Source organism: Narcine bancroftii, chromosome 12 (genome assembly GCF_036971445.1).
Source record: "Narcine bancroftii isolate sNarBan1 chromosome 12, sNarBan1.hap1, whole genome shotgun sequence".
NCBI classification, from domain to species: domain Eukaryota; kingdom Metazoa; phylum Chordata; class Chondrichthyes; order Torpediniformes; family Narcinidae; genus Narcine; species Narcine bancroftii.
In genome coordinates this window covers 28,843,631-28,868,039 of record NC_091480.1, presented here as the reverse complement: position 1 = coordinate 28,868,039, position 24,409 = coordinate 28,843,631, and the positions used below count along the sequence as shown (strand labels likewise).

General features: G+C 39.2%; 1 protein-coding gene across 5 annotated transcripts in view; it reads right to left on the bottom strand.

Moving 5' to 3' along the window:
* The window catches only part of ptcd1 (pentatricopeptide repeat domain 1), a 29,152-nt gene extending 4,747 nt beyond the window's left edge, over window positions 1-24,405 (bottom strand). The window contains exons 1-8 of one of the 5 annotated variants that reach the window (XM_069905545.1): window positions 24,332-24,405; window positions 15,705-16,260; window positions 13,208-13,348; window positions 12,488-12,706; window positions 8,857-8,958; window positions 6,850-7,638; window positions 4,758-4,874; window positions 1,378-1,560 (exon numbers count right to left, since the gene is read on the bottom strand). In XM_069905545.1, coding sequence (XP_069761646.1) covers window positions 1,378-1,560; window positions 4,758-4,874; window positions 6,850-7,638; window positions 8,857-8,958; window positions 12,488-12,706; window positions 13,208-13,348; window positions 15,705-16,208 — 2,055 coding nt within the window. In that variant the 5' untranslated portion in view covers window positions 16,209-16,260; window positions 24,332-24,405. Of the gene's footprint in view, window positions 1-1,377; window positions 1,561-4,757; window positions 4,875-6,849; window positions 7,639-8,856; window positions 8,959-12,487; window positions 12,707-13,207; window positions 13,349-15,704; window positions 16,261-17,566; window positions 17,656-17,675; window positions 17,819-20,538; window positions 20,562-24,035; window positions 24,247-24,331 lie in introns of those variants that run through there. The other 4 variants (XM_069905546.1, XM_069905542.1, XM_069905543.1 and 1 more) reach the window with 4 other exon arrangements.
* Between the last annotated feature and the right edge of the window lie 4 nt (window positions 24,406-24,409).

Below are 24,409 nucleotides of genomic sequence, written 5' to 3'. Positions count from 1 at the left end.
TAACTTTATCTATGCCCCTCAAATTCACCAGGAACATCTTCCCATCCTATATTTGCAAGAATGGATCCCTCAGTGACTTCCTCATCCACTCATCCCTTCCCACTAATCACCTCCTTGGTACCTACCCTTGTACCCACACCTTTCTCTCACCACCATTCTGGGCACCAAATAGTCCTTCCCCGTGAAACAACACTGTGAACCTATAGAGTTCATCTGGTGCTCCCATTGTGGCCTTCTCCACATCAGAAACTGAATGCAGACTGGGAGATACTTTCATTGAGCACCTTCGCTCTGTCCACAGCAATGGAGGTGATCTCACAGTGGCCAACCATTTCAATTCCATGACTCATTCCTGCGTCAATATGTACTGCTATACCAAGGCCACCAAGTTTAATATTCCATTTCGATTCTCTCCAACTGGATAGCACTAACATAGACTTCTCCAGTTTCTGTTAAGCCATTTCCATGTCTTCCTCCATTCCTAGCATTGTCTCCTTTCCCCAAGTTCTCAACCCCCTTCTCTCCTTTGAGAGAGCTATGCCCCCTCCCCATAACTTCTCAGATTTTTTCTCGTGCCCTCCCACCCATATCCACTTATGTCCTCTTATCTGTGGACCAATGCTTCTCCCCCTGCCCCTCAATTTTATTCAGGTGTCTGCCTGCATTTTTCACTCTTACCTTGATGAAGGTCTCAGGCCTGAAATGTTGGTTATGTATCTTTAAATTTGTTGAGTGACTTGCTGAGTTTCTCCAGCATTTTTGTGTAAACTACAATTACTGCATCTGCAGATTTTGTTGACTACTTCCCTCTCCTCTCCTCCTTCCACCACGCCACAGCAAGACCTGGCAACATTCTCAAGAAGCTTGTGTACCCTTTCCAGCTTTGTGCAGTACAGTACTGCATAAGAGAACTGCTACATTATATGTGAACCACTGATAATTCAGTGTATATGTGCTGCATATCTGAGAGAATTTAGTCTCAATTTTTTTCCCAACTGAATTATGCTTATAATCAGGAATATTATGCAATTTTGTGCTGATCAAGGCAACAAAGCCTCTGAAATGCAATTTCAGAAAATACACATTAAACTACTTTGTCCCCTTTCGATAGCACTGTTATCTGAAATTCAAGCAACTGGCACAAAAAGTTGCGGAAAATAAATAGGTTAAAAAATATGGAAGTTTAAAATTGGCTCACCTCACCATTAATTCGGCAATCATGCCACATAGAATCAACCTCAAGAAACTGTAAAGTTCACTTATCTGGCATCTACTAATCCCCATAGGTGCTGGATATCAAAGGTTTTAATATATAATTATTTCTTTTATAGCTTGCACTAAAAAAATCCTCTAAAAATGTCAATGTCCATTACAAACCTTGTCAAATTTTGGAGGGTATTTGACAACAAATTCCAGTTGTTTTAGGACAACCTCGTTGGGTGGTACTTGGTTTCTTGCCATGTCTTGCAGGATCTTAGTAAGGTACACATAGTCTAATCGTTTTGAAGCATTGTTGATCAGAGTACTGTAGACATTGACACTGGGGGTTATTCCAGAGAGCTGAAATAAAGTAAAAATTTCAATTAATGCTGCAATTTTGGAATACCTGGATGAACTACTAAAGGGGAAAATAAATGAATATTGTGATTTATGTAGTAGTGGTTTTGTGATGCTAAGCAAAAAACGTTAGCCTGATAATGTCCTTTCACTTCCAAACACACAGGGTTGCAGTTGCCCAAAACACCCCCTGTGGCTGTGTGCCGTCTTTATAATCAACTCAACTGTGTGACTGTACTCCACTCTGATTCATGCCTATCAGAAATAAATCACAATACAGATATCCTCTCTGCCAAAGATTTTTAGAAAGAGTGGGTTGACAAGAACAACAGAGGACCTAAATGACATTGAAAATGGGTCGCTTTTTGTAGATTAAGTGGGGAGTGGAGTTGAAAGCTATGGACAAAATATTACACATCAAGGAAACTCGTGTCCCACTGCAGCTCAAAGTGCTTCAAATGGATTCTCTTTCAATATTTGTATCTGACACAGTGTCTTCTGACCAACCTGTGCCTTTGTCCACTTATCAAACTTAATTCCTATTCCCTTAACCTGATGGAATCGTTCTGCCCCTGATAATGATCATTTTACTTCCCAAAAAAGTATCCGAAGCTTTCCATTTCAAGCATATCAATTAACTATTCATCTGTGATCTTCTAGGTTCACAACTGATGGTCTATTTTTGTGTTTATTCCATAAGATTGATTTTTGTGACTTTGTGGGCAACAGGGTAATTTTTAACTTTGGCTAAGTATGAAGAGATTACAGACATTTAAGTAAAAAATCCTCTAGTAAAGTATGGTTATTGAAACTAGTTCCAAATATTTGATTGATTAACACAAATTTACTGTTTTTTGCTTTTCTCTGTTCAATTTTTTTTTTAAGTTTGATTTGTCTGTGCGAGCTGGATAACCAGTTTATTTAATTGCACTGATCCTATTAATTTTCAAGAATATCAATGTATTCTTCAATATACTCTGACCATATATTGCACGACAACAGGAATGCTTCTGGACTAGCAATACATGTTCCTGGTCAAGGATTCAGAGATGTACTGCATTAAAATCCCTTCATAGTACTTGAAAATTATACCTTAAATGAATCTGGAATTAAAAAGTTGTTATCTGTGATTGTAATTATGAACCTACCAGATTGTTTTAAAAACATGATTGTTCATCAGAACATCTGGTTCAGGAATGTCCTCTATTGAGGGAAAACTGAATCCTAACCTGGGCCACTTAAATGTGACTTCTCAATCTATAGCAATATGGGTTGACTTTAAACTTCTCTCAAATGGGTTGTGAAACCATTTAATCAAATCAATAATTAGGAATGGGTAACTAGGCCTGACCAGCAACTCCCAAACACTGCACTGCTATGGTTCTTAAAACCAATTCCTAGAAAACGCTCAGGAGCAAGTAAGATGAACTCTTGATTTTCATTCTGTTCCTGAAAGGATATTCCTGCTCTTCAATCTATATTTTCAAGTCATGGACAATAGAGGGTAGTCATGGAGAGGACTAGAGACCTGTGACCTGTGGAGTTCTTTGTCGTTTCTGATTTCAAGGTACAGGTTCCGGTTTCGTTATTGTCATGTCATACTAATTTTAGAATGTATATAAATAATTTGGAGAAAACATAGATGGGCTTATTAGAAAATTTGTAAATGACACAAAAATTGATGGAGTCATGTATATTGAAGAAGATTGTCAAAGGATACAGGAGTATGTGAATGATATGGCCAGAGAAATTACAAATTTAATCCAAGTAGGTGTGAAATGATGAAATTTGACTGGCCGAAAGAAAGTGAGAAGTATACAGTAGGACACGAGCAATGATGTTCAGAGAAATCTTAGGATGCAGGGCTATAGTTTACTGAAAATCGGCAATACGAGTAGATACGGTGGTATTGTAGAGCATGCTTGCCTTTATCTGTTGCAGCACTGAGTTCAAAAGCCAGGAAGTCGTGCTGCAGCTGTATGAAACTTTGGTTAAGCCACTTTTGAAGTATTTGTACAATTTGGTTACCACATTACAGGAAGCACATGGATGCTTTGGGAATGGTACATAAAAATTCACTGGGATGTTGCCTGGATTAGTGAGTATCATCTTAAAAAATTTTTTTTTGATTTTTCACACTATGAACCATACTAACCAAAATACACACAAACATTTCCCTCTTGAATATACACAGTGTCATTTTCTCCCCTTTTCCCCCCTCCCTTCCCTCCCTCCTTCACCCCCCCTCCCCACCCATTCAACGTTCAACCTATATGATACATTAAACAAATGTCATCACACAATGAAAATAAACAAGAAATTTGTGTCTTCTACTTTTACATACTGGGTCAGTTCATTTCGTCTTCTTCTCCTTCTGTCATTTTAGCATCTTTTAGGACAAAATTGGATTGTTTTTCTGGAGCCTTGGAGGCTGAGGGGAGATCTAATAACATTTTATAAAATTATGAAAGGCACATATAGGATAGATAGGTTTAGCTTCAGGGTAAAATGCAGCATCTATTTTGCACAAATTGTAGGAGGTGCCTAGAGTGCTGCTTCTGGTTGTGGGATGAAAAGTTGTGGAAGGAGAGCAGCAGTAATCATCAAAGACCCAGACTATCCAGAACATGCCCTATTCTCCTGCTGCCATCAGGAAAGAGGTCTAGGTGTCACAAGAGTCGACCACCAGGTGCAGGAACAGCCGCTCCCCCTCCACCATCAGAATCCTCAACAACAAACTCAGGACATACTTGTGCACTTTATTGATTTTCTTTTTGTTCTCTCTGCATTGCGCAGTCTGTTTACATACATTCTGTTTACTTTGTTTACACTACACTGTGTACAGTTTTATTTTTTGCACTACCAATTAGTGGTAATTCTGTCACACCCGGAGAGAAAAGAAATCTCAGGGATGTATGTACTCTGACCATAAATCTGATTGGAGATATAACAGTGACATTTAAGAGGCATTTGGATTAAATTATGTAGGAAATATAGAGATATGGATGATGTGCAGGCAGATGGGATTAATTCAATGTGGCATTGTAGTAGCACAGACATTGTGGGCTGAAGGGCCCATTCCTGTGCTGTACTGTTCTAAATTCTAAAACAAAAAATTACTGAAAGTGCCTTTAGAACTCTTTCTCCATTTCATACAAAAACACTCCAGATATGGTTAAGAACAAATTGTTAGACATTACCTTCATGTCATGGAGGAGTCTCAGTCCATCACGCTCTTTCCTGCAAGCTATTGCAAGGTTGCAGAAGGTGTGCATGGTTGGCGATAACTTGCGCTCAACTATAACTGGTAGTAAAGCCTAAAAGGGAATAAACATTATTATTGGTTTCCAAGAAGGAACAACTTGTTACACCTCTGCTACATTCGGAATGGAAATTGAGCAAAGGCCATTGGTAATAAATGTAACCGGTAGCTGAGCTCAGACATCTACATTCCAATCCAGATTAGCCCGACAGCACAAGTCTGCTGGAGACACACAAGAAGCTGCAGATGATGACATCTGGAGCAATACACAATCTGTTGGAAGAACAACATCAATGGAAGAAAAAAAAAATGTCAAAGTTGTGGCCCGAAACTCTACATCAAGACTCAGGAGTCTGCTTCCTGTAATGGTTTTGAATGAAATTAATTTGGACAGCTACCGTCTAACTTCTGGCAAGTAAGAACTCACACCACAGATGTGGTGATTTAAATTAGAATCCAGGATGGTCCTAATTATGTAAAAATGAAGAAGGAATTGACACATGGGTAGGCAGGATTGGCATAACCAAGAGGTAATTCAGCCTGGGGTGCTCAATGGGAGAAAAGGCAGTGTTCTTTCTGGCACTAGTATACAAAATCCATCTACACAGAAGTATTTTGTACAGAATGGTACAATATTTAGGTTAAAAAGCAATCTGTATTTTGAGTATGTGCATAATGTCTTTTTGACAAGAACACAAGGAAGATCCCAGTGTGATACAAGTTAAGAGTTTTAAAACAGATTCTGATGGATCAGTATGCCACTGAGTCTCCTATCATTTGGACATTGGAGTTTAGTTTCCCAATGTGCTCCCTTTTTGGAGTCGATGAAATAAAATTACTTAATTATAAAAGAAGTTAAAGATAAATGGGTTACTCAGCAACAATACAAAGAAAATTATGCCAAAAAAACTACCTAACAGCAGTCAACATGGGGCCATTCAAGTTGGAGGAGTGAACATTTTGTAGCCACTTAACAGAAAACACAAAGTGTAATACTTTATAATACTTACATGGTGGTAAACCCGGCTGGTTTAACATCAATATTGCAACCTCTCGATGTCTGCTTGAACAGCATGAGGAATGGAATACATGGATGTCGAGTGCAGAAAAGTAATTTTCAAAAGGTGGGGCAATGCGTGCTCCATCACTTGATGTGCTGTGTAACTTCATGCTCAAGGCATGGGACAAAGTTAGAGACTGTCATAAAATAATTTAAAAAGTCTAGTATCTCTTGTGCAATTGATGCATGGATGATTTATTGTGGGAGACTGATGTCAAAGCTGAAACTGCCTCATCGGATACAGACTGGGTCCCATATGATGGCTGTTTAAACAGTGAGAGAATAGATGTGCTTGCTGCCATCATTGCTTCAGACGACGATAGTGAGAGTGATTCTGAAGGGTCCTAAATAGGTTGTTGTTTTCAGAAAATGAGAGTGATTTTGAAATGTGCTAATTATGTTGTTTTCAATAAAAATCTCAATGAAAATCTGTTGCAGTTGAGATTTTTTTTCTCCAAAGGGTCGACTTGTACATCTGATCAGCGCTGATTGAATTTTGAGCTGAATTTAAGGTCTCAAAAGTATAACTGACCTACAAGTCAACCCCCATTTTTAAAAAAGTTTTTTTCGGGTTTCACAACACTATTTATAAGCTGAAATATATGGTATTTGCAACAATTTCAGGTAACGAAGGACTCAATGAGTCATTGACATTTTGAGATACTATAGCTTTGAAATCATGTGTCAAAATAATCATATCGAGACATTTGTGCCTATATGTTTTGCATGATTTGGGTTTATCTAGTTTCTCATAGATCCAAGCAGATTCCATTTAGGTTTTTATTTTTAATGAAAAGAGTAAATGATGGTTCATGGAAGACATTCAGGTAGAAAACCAGGAATCACTGAATTGTACACAAACAATAATTGTCATACATTTGACAATGTTTGATTTTTTTGACTACAGACATGTTCTGATCACTAAGCCATGATTGTCTTAGCTTGAAGCACTAACCAGATAATCACTTACCTTTGCACCTTCCAGATCACCCAACCTGCTCTTTTTTCTAATGAAGCTGTTAAAGAACGAAATGTCTGGCTTCACACCATGCTCATCCATGAGGGCCAGCAAAGAGGACTCAGACAAGCTGTTTGGTTCGACTATGTCAACTAACAGTGTGAAAGTTTTAATATCTGGAATCACATGGTCTTCCTTCATTTTACTTAGAAATCCATTCAAATATCCGATCAGTGCTAGTCTATCATGTGGTGCAGTTGCTTCTCCAAGAGAAATGAGGTCCTTCTTGTTGACCTGGATGTTGAGTAGATTAGGTGGAAGGTTATTTTGAGGAACCATGTTGGGCTCCAAATCAACCAGAAGAATATCATTCCTGGGAATAAGTTCCAGAGGTCGTTGTCCTGGTGCCATTTCTGTCTCTTGGCTACTTTTGGATGGAAGTTTTGGTGTTTCAATCAGTTCTGATGAAGTTGCATTACTGTGCTCACACTCAGCTTCAGAAACTCTGTGAGATGTTGATGTGCTCCCCTGAAGCTCCTCAGAAGATAGACCAAACAACTGCTCTTCCAATACATCAACAGTCAAACTGGCTGTGTTTTTGCTGTTTCTTCCACCTTTCTGACCTCTAAGCTTCTGAACTTTTCGGTAGTGCTTTAATTGACAGATCCTATCACCACCACTCAACAGTGTGCGAGAGGCCACTATAGGGTTCCCTATACCACAGTCTCTGGCAGCCCTTAGCAGCAGGTTGTAGCTCTTGGCATCAGGCCGAATTCCTAGTTTCAACATTTCTCGCCAAATCTGCAAGAGAAATTCAATTCAAGATAAAGATACATTTTCTGGTGAAAAGCCTGTGGCGTCGATGATCATACTTGGAGAGGACATTGCAATAAAGCATAGCCTTAAAAACCTGTTTGCCCAAGCCAATCACTGATTTATTGAATTAAGTTTCATGGATTCATTTAAAAGAAAGCTTTTGGACATAGTTTTTACCTCTGTCTTAGTGTCACCATTTTCATCTGAAGCATTGGGAATGTGGATTCAAGCCAGATAACAAATTTGTGCAAATATATATTACACACTATCGATTCATCATAATACTGCAAGAGGAATGAGTCATAACATAAAGGCGTTAAATAAAGATTTCTTCTTTTTCCACAAGTGGATATCAGTAATTGCTTCTCACTATTTGAAGAGAGTTCTAGCTGGGTTCAGCCTCAGCTAATCCACTAAAACAGGATTGAATGATCACAATATGCACCTCAAAAAAGTATTTAATTGATTTTAAACATCTTTGAGTCCAGAAGATAGCAAATTCTTTATTTTTATTATGCATTCTTCTAACAAAATTATAGGGCTGGTCAACCACCACTCAAAATGTTCTGGACTCTTCACGAATAGCTGTACTAATGATCATTGATCATTCCTTAACTTGGCACACTGTGGTGCATTGGTCTTTGTCAAGTCCTCATTCTCAGTGTCGAATCTCGGCTAAGATCAGCTTAGTGTTGGCTTTATCTGCAGTAATATTTTTTTCTGAAAGATTTGCCTTCTGTCTGTTCCCCTTATTAGCCAACTGAAATTGTTTTTGAATTAGAAATGCAATAAACAATAAAAGCAGCATCTTATAATATTTACTTCTTGCTGCTCGAATATGTTTCAGTGAAAGCTAGGACATTTAGTACAATTACTGTTCTTACACAGAAGTTATTCTTTCATTTTCTGAAAACCATTGAGATAAAAGGAAGAGAAGGATTAACACTTTCTACAATAAGCCCCTGGTATATGGTGACTTACCAGCATACTGAGTAGTAAGATCAATATGTCAGCCATCATACAGAACAAACAGGGTAGATCAATACATTCAACAGTGCTACTTAACAAATAGTACAGCAGGGTGGAGGTTGTTGGATTCCCCACTGTCAGTTCCAGCGGGTCATGAGACTGCCTCTGGTAACTCCAGTTTATCCTGCAAATTCAAAGCTGGGAGGAAACAGAGGAAAACGATGCTCTGATTACCTGTAATGAATATCTAAAGCCATTGTCAGTGTCCTTAATGCTGCCAATCATTAAAGTGCTGAATGTTTCTACATTAATCTCAAGACCACTGTGAACTATTTCCTGAAAAATAAAGAGACAAATCAACTCTGGTAAGAAATGCAGTAACAAGGCATAATTAGCTGAAACTTTCACGTGCACATATATAATGTAGTCCAGGAATATTTTAACAAAACCCTTAACTCCTCTAAAATTTGCTATTCTAGTCAAAAGTGCCACCATTATGCATTATTATACATCTTGTTGATCCTGATGCACTTTAGAAAATGTTCATCAGATAGCTACATTAGAGGAGACTGTGATCCCCAACTACATGCTGTGTCTGAAGAATGGTTATTTTTCTCTTTTTTTGCAAAATGGCACTGGAACCTGCCAACTCTCTGCTAGGTTTTTACAACACTTGAAAGAAAGCTTTTCACTGTACTTTGGTAATTATTAAATTAATTGAAATCCCTTCCAATGAAGTAGATATCTAAATATATGACACACCAAGTAGAAACTGATGAATGTTCAGCATAAATTCAAAATCACTTCCTGCAATATATTAAACTGAAACTTTTATTTATATTATGCCTTTAACAAAGGCAGCACCTTAAAGTACTTTACAGGTATAAAGAAATAAAATATACTTGAGAAGGATAACAGGAAGGTTGTTTAAAAACCTAATTAAAGGAGTGTATTTTATAGAGAGTCTCAAGGAAAGCCTTAATCTTACTGGTGCCCAAGAAGAGAGTGGTAACCTGCCAAAAATACTACCAACCAGTGGCCCTCACATCCACAATGAGGAAGTGTTTTGAGAGGCCGGTGTTGAAGCATATCAGCTCTTGCCTGAGCAGCAACGTGGATTTATTTCAATTTGTCTACAGCAACAATGGGTCTACAGTAGATGCATCTCTCTGGCTCTACACAAAATCCTGGAACATTTGGACAGCAAATATGTATACATCAGAATGCTCTTTATTGACTATAGTTCAGCATTCAACACCATCATCCCCATAAAACTCATCAGCAAACTCAAACATGTAGGCCTCAAAACCCCACTGTGTAAATGGATCCTGGATTTCTTCTCCTCCAGACCACAATCAGTACAGATTGGTAAGAACATCTTATCCACATCTCTATCAGAACCAGAGAACCACAAGGTTAAATACTTAACCCCCTGTTCTTCTTACTTTACACCCATGTCTATGTGGCTTGGTACAACAACACCTCCATTTACGAATTTGCTGATACCTCCACAGTGGACCGTTTGAAAAGGGGCAATGAGTCAGATACAGGAAGGAGATTGAAAACTTGTACTAACAACAAGCTCTCCAGGTCACCAAAACCAAGGAGGTGATTGTAGACTTTAAGAAAGGAAAACCAGAAGTGTACAATCCAGTGATTATTGGGGGATCAGAGGTGGAGAGGGCAAGCAAATATAAATTCCTGGGAGTCACTTCTCGGAGGATCTTTCCTGAACCCATCATACCAATGTCATTGTGGAGAAAGCACGTCAACACCTTTACATCCTCTGGAGTTTCAGAGGTTCTGCATGTCACTGGAAACCTTGGCAAACCTCTACAGATGTGTAATGAATGTGTGCTGACTGGCTGTATCACAGCTTGGTATGGGACACCAATACCTCGGGGCGAAAAGTCCTGCAAAAGCTAGTGGACACAGACCAGTATGTCACAGGCAAAACTCTCCCCCACCTTTGAAAACATCTATATGCAACGCTGTCAGAGAGCAGTAGCAATTATCAAGGATCCACACTACCCAGAACATGCCCTGTTCTCACTGCTACCTTCAGGAATGTGGTATACGGCTCCTAGAACGCTTCCACCAGCGTTGTCTCCGCTCCATCCTCAACATCCATTGGAGCGCTTTCATCCCTAACGTCGAAGTACTCGAGATGGCAGAGGTCGACAGCATCGAGTCCACGCTGCTGAAGATCCAGCTGCGCTGGATGGGTCACGTCTCCAGAATGGAGGACCATCGCCTTCCCAAGATCGTGTTATATGGCGAGCTCTCCACTGGCCACCGTGACAGAGGTGCACCAAAGAAAAGGTACAAGGACTGCCTAAAGAAATCTCTTGGTGCCTGCCACATTGACCACCGCCAGTGGGCTGATAACGCCTCAAACCGTGCATCTTGGCGCCTCACAGTTTGGCGGGCAGCAACCTCCTTTGAAGAAGACCGCAGAGCCCACCTCACTGACAAAAGGCAAAGGAGGAAAAACCCAACACCCAACCCCAACCAACCAATTTTCCCCTGCAACCGCGTCTGCCTGTCCCGCATCGGACTTGTCAGCCACAAACGAGCCTGCAGCTGACGTGGACTTTTTACCCCCTCCATAAATCTTCGTCCGCGAAGCCAAGCCAAAGAATAGGTGCTAGAGGACTCATACCACTAGGTTGAGGAACAGTTGCTCCCCCTCCACCATCAGACTCCTAAACAACAGACTCAATTAGAGATTAATTTCAGGAGTCTTACTTTGCACATTTATTATTGTCTGTTTTTCACTCTGTATTTGTAAAGTTTGTTTATATTCCTCTCTTGTATGAATATTTCTCAAGTATAGTTTACAGTTACTGATAACTCAGGTCAACAAACTTTTTCAAGACATTTGCTTCCTGAAAAAAATTTGGGTATTATGATAGACGACAAGCTGAACACAAAGATAATTTCAGATATGCTAGATCACCTAGGAAGTTGGATAAATATTACATTTAGTATGTTTAATTACATAATGATGCTGACTCATTGTGATAGTTCAACTGACCTAAAAATGTTTTGCCGCTGATTTTCATTCGTATTCAGCACCTGACGCCTCGAGTCACTGTCCAACGATAGTCGACGAGCATTGGAATCCACGTGCCAAGATACCGCTTTTCCATGGTTGCAATGTCCTGGTGAAACCTTTCACCAGGACATCGCCACTGTTTGCACCAAGATCAGCTTGGAGCTGATTGTAGACTTTAAGAAAGGAAAACCAGAAGTATAAAATTGGCTGGATGTAGTTTGGTGCTCTGTAGTTGCCAAGAAAATTCTCAACAACATATTTAAATGCCTTCCAATGCCAAGACATTTGCGCATAACATTTGGACTAAGTGCTTGGACTGACCAAAACACCTCGCTTTGTGGGCAATATTTGAAGTCTACTAGTATGTTTGATGACACATACTGTCATATTTGATGACAGGAATTCACATATATAGGTAGTATCTAAATAAACAGCACATGATAGGAAAATTTTAAGGTGATTTTTGTGATCAGAAGCCCACAATCAATAAAATACACCCAAAATTGTTCAGGAAGCAAAACCTTTGTTGTCCAGTACAAGTAGAAATTCTGTCTGGTCTGCAGCGAAAAAAAACTCAGTGTTGTATGTGATGTATCCACTCTTTACAATAAATTTAAACTTTGAGGGTTCAATTTCAATGTTGAATGTGTCTGATAACACCAGTTTATCCTAAAAATTCAAAGGAGGTAATGGAGAAGAAAATGATGTGTTCTTGTAATTACTTTCAGTGTGCCTTTATTAAGAATGATTTAATAGGTACTCAAGTCAGGACAGATTTTAAGTGCCAGCATGTTTGGAAGTGCTTACCCGGACCACATCAAAACATGCCCTCAGATCGCTGCAGACAGCATAGCACTTCAGCATGGCATGGTATGCAATCAAGTTCATTCGGATATTCTTGCTCCGCAATTCTTCCCGAAGCTTCGTGGCAAACTGAAGGCCTGTCTCTTTCCATGGTGATTCTGCACAAGCATTGAACAGTGCAGTGTAGGTTGCTACAGAAGGAATCAGTCCTCTTTTCTTCATCTGGGAAAAAAAAATCCTATTTAAAATTTTATAACTAAACCATCCTTGTTAGGATAAAGTGATTGTAATGTGATTAAAAGAGACACAGAGCCAATCGAGGAAGTGGTGTTAAGTCTTATTGCATTAAGATCAAAGAAATTAGGTTTGAGAATATCTTTCAAAATAAATTGCAAAGTTTTGGGCCAGGATGGCTAAAGACACCATCTCAATAGTGACAAGCTTTATTTGATATGTTTCTGGTTATCTCTTCAGATGAACAGCTATTATTTGAAAGGTACCAAAGTCAAACTTCTACATTGATGGGACTTTTAATTTCACAAGGCAAAGATGGAATTTCAGACCCATAAAATAGAAGTATGCGATTCAAATTTCCAAGAATTATTCAATTATGAAGCACAGTGTTAAGAACAATTATTTTTGGATCTTTCCATAAGTTCTCTTTATACAAAGAAAAAAGTGATCAAAATTTTGCTAGTCGATCTTCCAGTCACTGCTACTCACCTCATTATAGAGTTTAAAGGCTTTTTTCAAATAACCTGCTCTTCCACATCCTCCTATCAATACTGTGTAATTGTATTCTTCAGGGATCAGCTGCTCTTCCTTCATCATCCGAGTCTCGAACATGTCCAGGGCCTCTGCTAACTAAAAAGATGCAAGACATTGTTGTGAGGATCATTAAGGCGCTGAAACAGACAAATGATGCATTGATCTAGAAAAGGAATTAAGCAAACAATCTAACAAGTATTCACATGACAATAAAGTATGTTGGTTACAGACAATAACAGTCAAATCCTCTTGACCAGGTTGTGTAATTTTGTGAGCTACACACTACTTTCTACATAAGAGTATAGCATCCTATCAGTAAAGACAATTGGGAGATTCTTTTTTTTAAATTTAATTATAAAGAAATATCACAGAGTTTGTAGTTCCTCTTGTTGGGAAAGTTCACTGAATTAATCAAACAAACACAGGTTTTATCTATTACAACAAGGACTGAGATTTGTTCACATTGCCAAAATCTAATAAGACGATCTCATTTAGATAATAATCCTTTGGAAAATGTTCACAAAAAAAAAAATGAATATACTTCAAACTATACCGGAAAGTTTAGAGCTAGCATGACTTTATGTTCATTTTGTGACATCCCAAATCACATGAGAGCCAATGAAGAACTTGCAAAGCAAAGCCACTGTTAAGAATGTAATCAGTTACACACAGCAAACCCCTACAAACAACAATGTAAATAATGTTCAGATAATTTGTTATGGAAGACGTGTCATTGAAGCAATTCCTAGGCAGACTTATGGATATGATTAGGGTTTTGGGAAAAATCTTCAGACACTAAAAACCTGAAATAAAATAGAAAATGCTAGAAGCACTCAGTAGGTCAAACAGTGTCTGTGGACAGAGACACCAAATTAATGTTTCAGGTCCAAGACCCATCGTCAGATCTTGGTGCAAGATTAACTACTTCTCTTTCTACGTATACTGCTTGGCCAATCGAGTGTTTCCAACATTTTCTGTTTTAATTGGGTTTCAGCTTCATCAAGGCATTCCTGTTGTAAAAGTTACACTCAGGTCAAATCACTATAGTGAAAAAGTCTTACGGATCTGGTTTTATTTGAAGCGTGGTTTCTGCCCAAGTTAAGCCAATTCACCTATCTAGACAAAAGCCAGTTGTGGAACTGTCAGGGAATTCAGGCTTTGATAGCTTGTTTGCATGCTATGGACCAAAAGCTATTTTGTGAAAGAAATGATCTCAACTAACAACTTAACTATTGTCTTACTCTAGAACCTACTCTAGTAAGAATATTTTTGGCATGATACAATTGAAATTACAAATTTAACAAAAGCTTCCTTTTTTTTGTAACATCTCTTGCAGAGTTTGTGATTTACTGGAAATTTTCTGTTCTTTGAGGATAATAACAAGCTCAGTAGATAGAAGGGAGCAGGTGGTTGATTTTTATCTGGATTTTCAGAAGGCTGCATAAAAGACGCAAGATAAGGAGGCAAGGAATTGGGGATGAATGTATTAGCATGGATAGAGAATTGGTTAACCAAAAGAATGCAGAGAAATTGATTGCAGCATGCTAACGGGCAGAAGGATCTGAGAGTGCTTGTGCATGAACCACAAAAGACGGGTTTGCAGTTGCACCAGGCTACCAAGATGGCAAATGGAATGGTGGCCTTTATTGCTAGAGGGATTGAATTTAGGAACAGAGAGGTTATGTTGCAACTTTTGGTAGTGGTGAGACGACATCTGGAGTACTGCATACATCCTCAAGGAAGGATGTACTGGCTTTGGAGGCGGTGTAGAGGAGGTTCACCAGGTTGATTCCAGGTATGAAGGGGTTGGATGATGAGGAGAAATTGAGTTGTCTGGGACTGTACACACTGAAATTGAGAAGAATGAGAGGGGATCTTATAGAAACATAAGATAGAGGTAGGCAAGTTGTTTCCATGGGTAGGGGAGACCAGAACTAGGGGACATAGCCTCAAGATTCAGAATAGTAAATTTAGGAGAGACGAGGAGGAACTGCATTTCCCAGAGGGTGGTGAATCTGTGGAATTCACTGCCCATTGAAACAATGGAGGCAATCTCAGTCAATATATAAGAGAAGATTGGATAGATTTCTACATAGTAAGGGAATTAAAGGATACATGGAAAAGGTAGGTAGGTGGAAATGAGCCTATCCCTTTAATGAGATACTGGGTCCTTGTTAATGAAGTATGCACTTCTTTCACAGCTCATTTCTAAAATAATCTTTGCCCTCCTGAAGGTCTTAAGGGAGGGAAGAGGGTGGTTGAATTTAACATGGCACATCTGCAGTCAATTGTGCAGAAATAAAGGAAAAGAAAAACCATTTGCATTATTAAGCACATACTGCTCTGCATTCATTGGCCTGGAGTTTGCTTGTAACAATTAGCTGACCCTACCGCTTTTGCAACACCATTACCCTTAGTAAAATCAGGAAATACGTGTCACCAAATTCCAGACCTTATCTTCCTTGATGAGTTTTTTACACTGTAGGAAGTACCAGTAGGTAGTATTCCTTCGACCCATCTTCCACCTCACTTTTGGACTTTCAACTTCCATGTCTTGATCCTCAGTATCACTGTATCCTGAATCCTGCATCTGTGAACTACTTTTACGGAAAACCCTCCGGGCAGAGTAGAATTTTCCTTGTGCTCCAAATCCTTCCAAATCAGCTTCATCCCCTGGCAAAGCATGGGATACTTTCTGCTTCGGTGTGCCTTGGTCCTGCAAGGCATTTATATTATTGATCTGAGAATTGTTGACTATAATAGATAAACTTGTCCATTCATATGGAGGAGACAGCAGGATCCTTGGATGTGTCACACTTTTAGGAGGCGTGATTCCCACAGGACTGATCTTCAAAAGAACATTCAGGTGTCTGAACTGGGTGTAGTCTGTTGAATTCAGAACAGAATGACATTGCAAGGGAATATTCCGAAGGTGCAAAAATCTACTCCAAGTCATGTTTTTTGCAAGCTCCTCCTGCTTCACATGGGATTTTCCAGAAAGGAAATCTCTATTAAGGGTCAAATGAGAACAAAATATAAATACAAATCCACAAGACAAATAAAATATGCAATGAGAGTTGCTCAGAGAGGCAATTAGTCACTTTTATTTTTAAACATTCAAAGTTTGAGTAATAATAATCACCAAGCAGCACAAAACATAAGAGTGAAACATCATCCATTTTACTTTATCCCTTGATTACCACTTGCCTTGTTCCTTTAGTGTTCCTATCTTAACATCTGTACTTGCTTAACCTTTTGGACTCCAGGTCAATTTTCAGTGACTACCAACAAGCTAATGTACTCTGTGTCCCTGTTTTCTGGGACTGGTTTTATACTCAACCACCAGCTGGTTCACACTGTAGTTTACCCATGGACCCAGTCTAGAGTATATACTGTAATATGAAAGGTTAAAAATGGCCAGAATGCAAAGGGTTAAAATGTGTGCCATTCTTTCAGCTCTGAAGTGATTATCTGAAATTCAAATTTAGTTTTTTTTCCCTCTCCAGGTGTGCTGTTCATTTCCACCATACTAAATATCCATTTCAGCTTTCCAGCAAATTTCATTTGCTATTTTTTGTTCTAACTGACCAATTTGCATTATTTTGCAGTCCAAGACTTTTCTGTCAATCATGCGACTAATTTTTGTACCAATTACAAACTTCTTTCTTGTGCCCACTAAATTGAGATTTAAATCACTGATCTTACTTATTCATGGCAAGTAACTGAATACTGAGGTGAGTGGAATCCTGTTCGGACAGACATCTAGTCATAAAGACAAGCCTCTGCTTCCTGTAAGTGAGTCCATTTGTAGTTTAATTTGTTCCCCATTTGGATGGGCACACGGATCCCAAAAGTGTTTTGTTTAAACAGGCCCGCCATGGAGATCTGATCAAAAGCCTTATCAAAATCCAGGTAGACTTCATCAAATATACTGCCTGAGGCAACCTACCCTCACCCGAGAGAATTAATTAACAAGAACATCCTTTCTGTAAGAAATCCACTCTGACCAATTAACTGCTTTCTAAAAAGGTATGCAAAATTAATGCAAATAATTTGCCCACTACCACAACAAACCAGCCTTTAATTTCTTGGTCCGTCCCTTTTTCCTTGATCATCAACCTCAATTTTGCAAGTTTCAATCGTTTGAGTTTAAAACATTAATTCAACCTCAAGGACCAACTAACCCAAGTTAAAAACAGAACTACTGCAAAAACTCAGCCTTTCAACCTGTATGGAAAATGTTTTGGGTCAGTTGAAGATGTTTAACATTATACATTATTTGGTTGCCCCTACACAATTGTCAGACATTTGTACCAGAGGCATTGACTTCAGCTCTGGGCCTCTCCCTTCGGAACCACGTTGCTCGTACAGCATCTACTGCGCGCACTTCCAATAGCTGCAGAGAAACCCGTGTCTACCTTACCTACAACACAGAACAAACGATCATCATTGCACCAACAGTTATCTCAAGAAACAGGAATTATAAAATTCCCAACACCTCGTTCCAGCAACTGGACAAGTAGCAAACTTGCCTTCACCGCGTGCACTTCCGGCGCGACTAGATTCCGCCCATAACGTCCACGATTGGTTCGCTTTCTTAGAATCGAGCTGTGATTGGTCCGTCCTTCTGTCTTTGTCAACAGGAGCCCTGGGTCGATTGACAAGAGCTTAAAGAAAATCTGTGAATGCATTTTCCCCAGCACAGTGGGCTATACTTTGTGAAGTGTCTGAAGAGATTCCATTCTTGCAAACTTCTACTGGTGTACCGTGGAGAGGATTCTGGCTGGTTGCATCGCTGCCTGATATGGAGGAGCCAACTCTCAGGACAAGAATAAACTCCAGAGAACTCAGCCTGCAACATCAGAGCACCAGACTTCACTCCATCGAGGTCATCTACATGAGGTGGTGTCTTAAAAAAGCAGCCTCTATCCTCAAAAGACCCCCTCCACCCACGCCATGCCCGCTTCACTCTGCTACCATGGGGAAAAAGGTTCAGGAGCCTAAAGACGAGCCCTCAGCGGCACAAGGACAGCTTCTTCCCCACTGTCATTAGATTCCTGAATAATCAATGAACCAAAGACACTGCCTTACTTTTTGTGCACTATTATTTTAATTTTTTTGATAGAAAAATGATTGCTAATATGAATGCTTGCTCTATGCCGCAAAACACCGAATTTCATGACTTGTTCATGACAATAAATCCTGATTCTGTCAGAGCATCAAGCTGAAAAGTTGTCTATTTCTGCCTCTACAAATCTGTCTGATCTGCATTAGAAACTTCAGCATTTTTTACAGAATTTATAATATCTTGTTTTTCTTTTACTGTAATGCAGTTTGTTATTAAATGTTATATTCTTCTTTTTTTTTCTTTGGCTTGGCTTCGCGGACGAAGATTTATGGAGGGGGTAAAAGTCCACGTCAGCTGCAGGCTCGTTTGTGGCTGACAAGTCCAATGCGGGACAGGCAGACACGGTTGCAGCAGCTGCAGGGGAAAAATGGTTGGTTGGGGTTGGGTGTTGGGTTTTTCCTCCTTTGCCTTTTGTCAGTGAGGTGGGCTCTGCAGTCTTCTTCAAAGGAGGTTGCTGCCCGCCAAACTGTGAGGCGCCAAGATGCACGGTTTGAGGCGAGATCAGCCCACTGGCGGGGGTCAATGTGGCAGGCACCAAGAGATTTCTTTAGGCAGTCCTTGTACCTTTTCTTTGGTGCACCTCTGTCACGGTGGCCAGTGGAGAGCTCGCCATATAACACGATCTTGGGAAGGCAATGGTCCTCCATTCTGGAGACGTGACCCACCCAGCACAGCTGGATCTTCAGCAGCGTGGACTCGATGCTGTCGACCTCTGCCATCTCGAGTACTTCGACGTTAGGGATGAAAGCGCTCCAATGGATGTTGAGGATGGAGCGGAGACAATGCTGGTGGAAGCGTTCTAGGAGCCGTAGGTGATGCCGGTAGAGGACCCATGATTCGGAGCCGAACAGGAGTGTGGGTATGACAACGGCTCTGTATACGCTTATCTTTGTGAGATTTTTCAGTTGGTTGTTTTTCCAGACTCTTTTGTGTAGTCTTCCAAAGGCGCTATTTGCCTTGGCGAGTCTGTTGTCTATCTCATTGTCGATCCTTGCATCTGATGAAATGGTGCAGCCGAGATAGGTAAACTGGTTGACCGTTTTGAGTTTTGTGTGCCCGATGGAGATGTTATATTAGTCTTGTGTTAACGGCATCTTTAAAGATGTTGTTCCTCTTCAATCTGAACTTTTTACCAATGATTATTAAATGAATACCTTAAGAGACATTAAGAGCTGGTAAAATACGTGGCTTGTTCATTGACAATTATTCTGTGCCAATGGACTTCCTTTATACAATTACAATTATTATAATTACTATCAAGATTATTCCACTTCAATTATTTATTCAAAGTACTACAAAAATTCAGTTTACCAGAGAAATATATTAAAGCATTATATAAGGGGCCATTGGCGAAAGTGACAGTAAATGGATATATATCAAAACAATTTAACTTAAACAGATCAACAAGGCAGGGATGCCCACTATCTCCCTTATTGTTCGCATTAGCCATAGAACCACTAGCAGAACTGATAAGAACAGAAAATAAAAGGGATAAAAATAAAAGACAAGGAATATAAAATCAGTCTATTTGCAGATGACGTTATAATATACTTAGCAGAACCAGAAATATCAATAAAAGAATTACATAGTAAATTGAAGGAATATGGAGAAGTGTCGGGGTACAAGATTAACGCAAATAAAAGTGAAGCAATGCCAATGAATAATGCGGATTTCTCAAAATTTAAGAAAGAATCACCATTCAGATGGCAAATGCAAGCAATGCGATACCTAGGTATACAAATAAATAAAAACCTTGGCCATCTATATAAACTCAATTATTATCCACTAATGAAAAAATTACAAGACGACTTAGAGCATTGGAAAGACTTACCACTAACACTGATAGGAAGAATAAACTGTATTAAAATGAACATTTTCCCAAGGATACAATAACTATTTCAGACATTACCAATACGCTTAACAGAGAAATTCTTCAAGGAGTTAAAGAAAATAATAAGGAAATTTTTATGGAAAGGGGGGAAACCGAGGATAGCACTAGATAAATTAACAGAATGGTATAAACAAGGAGGCTTACAACTACCAAACTTTAAAAATTATTATAGAGCCACACAATTAAGATACTTATCAGATTTTTATCAAACAAGGGAAAAGCCAGATTGGACTAGATTAGAACTAGATAAAATAGGGGAGAAGATACCTGAACATGTATAAATGGGATGAAAAATTGGTACAACGTAGGAATTCTCCAGTATTGCATCATCTGGAAGAAGATTCATGTAGAAAGGAATAAAACAAATTACCAACTACCAAAACTAATACTGACGCAAAATCAGCTAATCCCTTTTACAATAGATAACCTTTCCTTTAGAGAATGGGAGAAAAAAGGGATCAAAAGAATAGAGAATTGTTTTTCGGGAAATAAATTATTATCCTTTGAACAAATGAAGGATAAATATAATATAACTCACGATACAATGTTGGCATACTACCAACTGAAATCCTACTTGAAGGACAAATTGGGAAACAGTCTGAGGTTACCAGAAGGAAGTAATTTTGAATATGTGATTACAGACACAATGATAATCAAAAAATTTGTAACAAACATGTATATTAAACTACAAGAAAAGGAGAATGAGGAAACAAATGGTAAAACTAAACAAAAATGGGAACAAGATCTAAACATAAAGATAAAGAATGAAACATGGGAGAAGTTATGCTCCGGAACTATGAGAAATACAATAAACACGAGGTTAAGTATGATACAATATAAATGGATACACAGGCTATACATTACACCTCAAAAGTTAAATTAATGGGACCCAACAGTATCAGACAGATGTTTTCGCTGTAAAAAGGAAATGGGAACAACAATTCATGCAATTTGGACATGTGAGAAAGTGAAAAAATTTTGGGAAGATCTAAACCAGATATCAAATAAAATCACAAAAAGCAATATACCAAAAAACCCAGAGATCTTCCTCCTAAGTAATATAAAAAACAAAGAATTTGGACTCGATTTGGATGGAGCATAAAAAAGATTTGTTATGATAGCCCTAGCTGTAGCAAAAAAATGTATTATGTCAACCTGGAAATTAGAAGATAACTTGAGAATACAACAATGGTATATAGAAATGAATAAATGTATTCCATTAGAAAAAATAACATATAATTTAAGAAATAACATTACAATATTTGAACAAATATGGGAGCCATACAAGAAACACAATAGAGAAAACCTACCATGGACATCTACCACCTAAAATGACAGAAGGAGAAGATAATGAAAAGAACTGACTCAGTGGAATTTCTTGTTTATTTTTATTGAGTGACAACATTGTTTGACGGGTTTAATGTATCTTATATTCTGAACTTTAAATAAATGGGAGAGGAGGTGAGGGAGGGAGGGAGGGGAGGAGGGAAGAAAACGACACTGTATATATTTAAGAAGGAAAATGTATGTATCTTGATCAATATGGTTTATAGTGTGAAAAATAAAAAAATAAATAATAAAAAAAAAGATTATTCCACTTCCCACTTTCTGAAAGGATTGATTCATCTATTCAATTTTTTGCAGGTTTAACATATTTTTAAAAATCTGTCTCTGACTTTCACAAAGGAAAATAATGACACGACGAAGGTATTGTTTCAGTAGATCCTTGTGTTGTTTCTTCCACAATCTCCTCTGGATCAACTGCCAGAATAACCCCATAATTAACTTATTCTTTCATTTGAAATGTACAAAAGCTGCAGATGCTGGAACTTTGAGAAGATAAAGACAAAGACTTGCTGTTTTATTGAATTAATCTTTTTTTCAGGGTAGCTGTTGCTGGTACTCTTTTTATTTATCTCCTGCCAGATTAGTTTAAACATTGGCAAACAACACCAGCAAACCTCTCAGTAACGGTGGTGTTCATTCTAGTTTAGTTGCTCTTTGGAGTATTTTATGTGTGGTTGCATTTTAGAAGTGTTATGAGAATAAGATTAAAGTAGGCACAATAAAAGAAATGAATTAAAGGACATAGAGCAAAAGGGTATATTAAAAAAGTATCCCAAAAAAAATGCCAAGATATATAAAAACTGTCATGGTGGTGGATTTTTTTCTTCCAGAAATAAAATGGGGTTGATCTCCTCCATATCAAGACTGGATACAGATTGGGAGATCACTTTCTCCCTTCCTCCAGTTCCCTTCCTTCACTTATCACAGAGCTATTGCTTCACTCAATCACTTCTATCTCTTCTTCACCCTCCTATCTATCTAGCTCTTAGCTTGTGTTGCTCCCCCTTTCCTTTTGACCCACTTCATTTTATTTTCTAGATCTCTTGAAGAGCTCAACATTGACTGTCTTTTGCTTTCTATGGATGCTGAGTTTCCTTCTGAGTTTTTCCTGAATTTTTGTGTATAGCTGTTCTGTCTTGTTCCCTAATATGACATTCAGTATTCCACTCTCCCTAGTTGGTACCTCAGTTTTATTGATTAAGAAATCTCTGCTGAGCACTTTTGACAAACTCCAAGCCATCCAGCCCTTTTACAGTATGGAATCCTGAGTCAATGTGTGGAAAGTTAAAATCTACTATCACAACTTTGTTTTCTGCAGCTGTCTGCTATCTCTCTACAAATTTGTTCCTCCAATTTGGCTGACTATTGAGCGGTCTATAATACAACCCCATTAATGTGGTCATATCTTTCCCATTTCTCAGCTCCACTTACATAACCTCAGTAACAAGCCCTCCTGTCTGTTCTGTATGAGAACAGTTGTGATAATTTCCCTGATGAGCAATGCCATTCCTTCCATTCTCATCCCTCCTGTTCTATCACATCTGAAACAATGGAAGCCCAAAACATTGAGCTGCCAGTCCTGCCCCTCCTGTATTCAAATTTCACTAATGGCCAGTGTCATAATCCCATGTGCCAATCCATGCTCTGAACCCAACTGCCTTTCCTACAACACTCTTTTCATTGAATTAGATGCACCTGAGAACATTTCTACCATGCACAACCCTTTGATTTCTGAATTTTCATTCAGTCTTCCCATCTTCTTCCTTCTCCACTCCTCTATCTCCTCTGGGACTTTGGTTCCCACTCCACTGCAAACCTAATTTAACCTCCCCCCCCCCCCACCAGAGCAGCACTAGTAAATCTTCCTGCCAAAGGATATTAGTCTCCCGTCCAGTTCAGATGCAAACCATCCCATTGAGATTTAAGGGATATGGGGGGAAAAGGCAGGTAGGTGGAGATGAGCCTATTGTCAGATCAGCCGTGAGCTCACTGAATGGCGGAGCGGGCTCGACAGGCAGGATGGCCCACTCCTGCTCCTATTTCTTATGAAGTCCAAACCATCACAGTTTTCCCTGTAGTTTCACATAATTTATCCAAGTCCTTTAGGTCAAACTGAGGTCCTGGAAAACTATTCTGCTCCCAAGATACACCTGTTGTCTTGAAGCAGCCATCTGCATCCCCGCCCAAACCACGTCCTACCCTGTACTTCCTAAACTTGCTTAACATAAGAGCCGCATACCATAAACTTCATATGTTTGAGAGCCATAGCAATCATGCAATCGCAAGCCACATCCACTAACACTATTCAGGTGGCAATAATACCCGAATGTAAAGCCACCTAAAATAACCAAATGTGGCTGTCGGGAGACCACCTGAAAGCAGAGAACCCGCCCCCGAGGTGTACTGACTCAACCCACCTCAGGAAGGAATATTATCCGCTTCCCCCTAGGCACCTGAAAGCGGCACATTACATGTCAAAGAGCCGCGGTTTGGCCACCCCTGCTATAGATGCTGCGAGGCCTGCTGGGTTTGGTTAGAGCATTGCTCTTGTAAAATAGGGGTCGTGAGTTCATTCCTCGCTGGGGTCTCATTTCTGTGAGGGGCGCTGGACAAAGTGGCGACTCTCTGTTTCCCTTACAGTAGACAAAGTGAAAGAATTTCATGTACGTTACATTCTAAATGGAGTATTACGTGACAATAATGGAAACTTTACCTTCTAAACGGTGGACAAGTGGCCGACAGAGGGATGTTTGTCCTCCTGAACGCGAGGGGGCGCTGCAGCCGAAGTCGC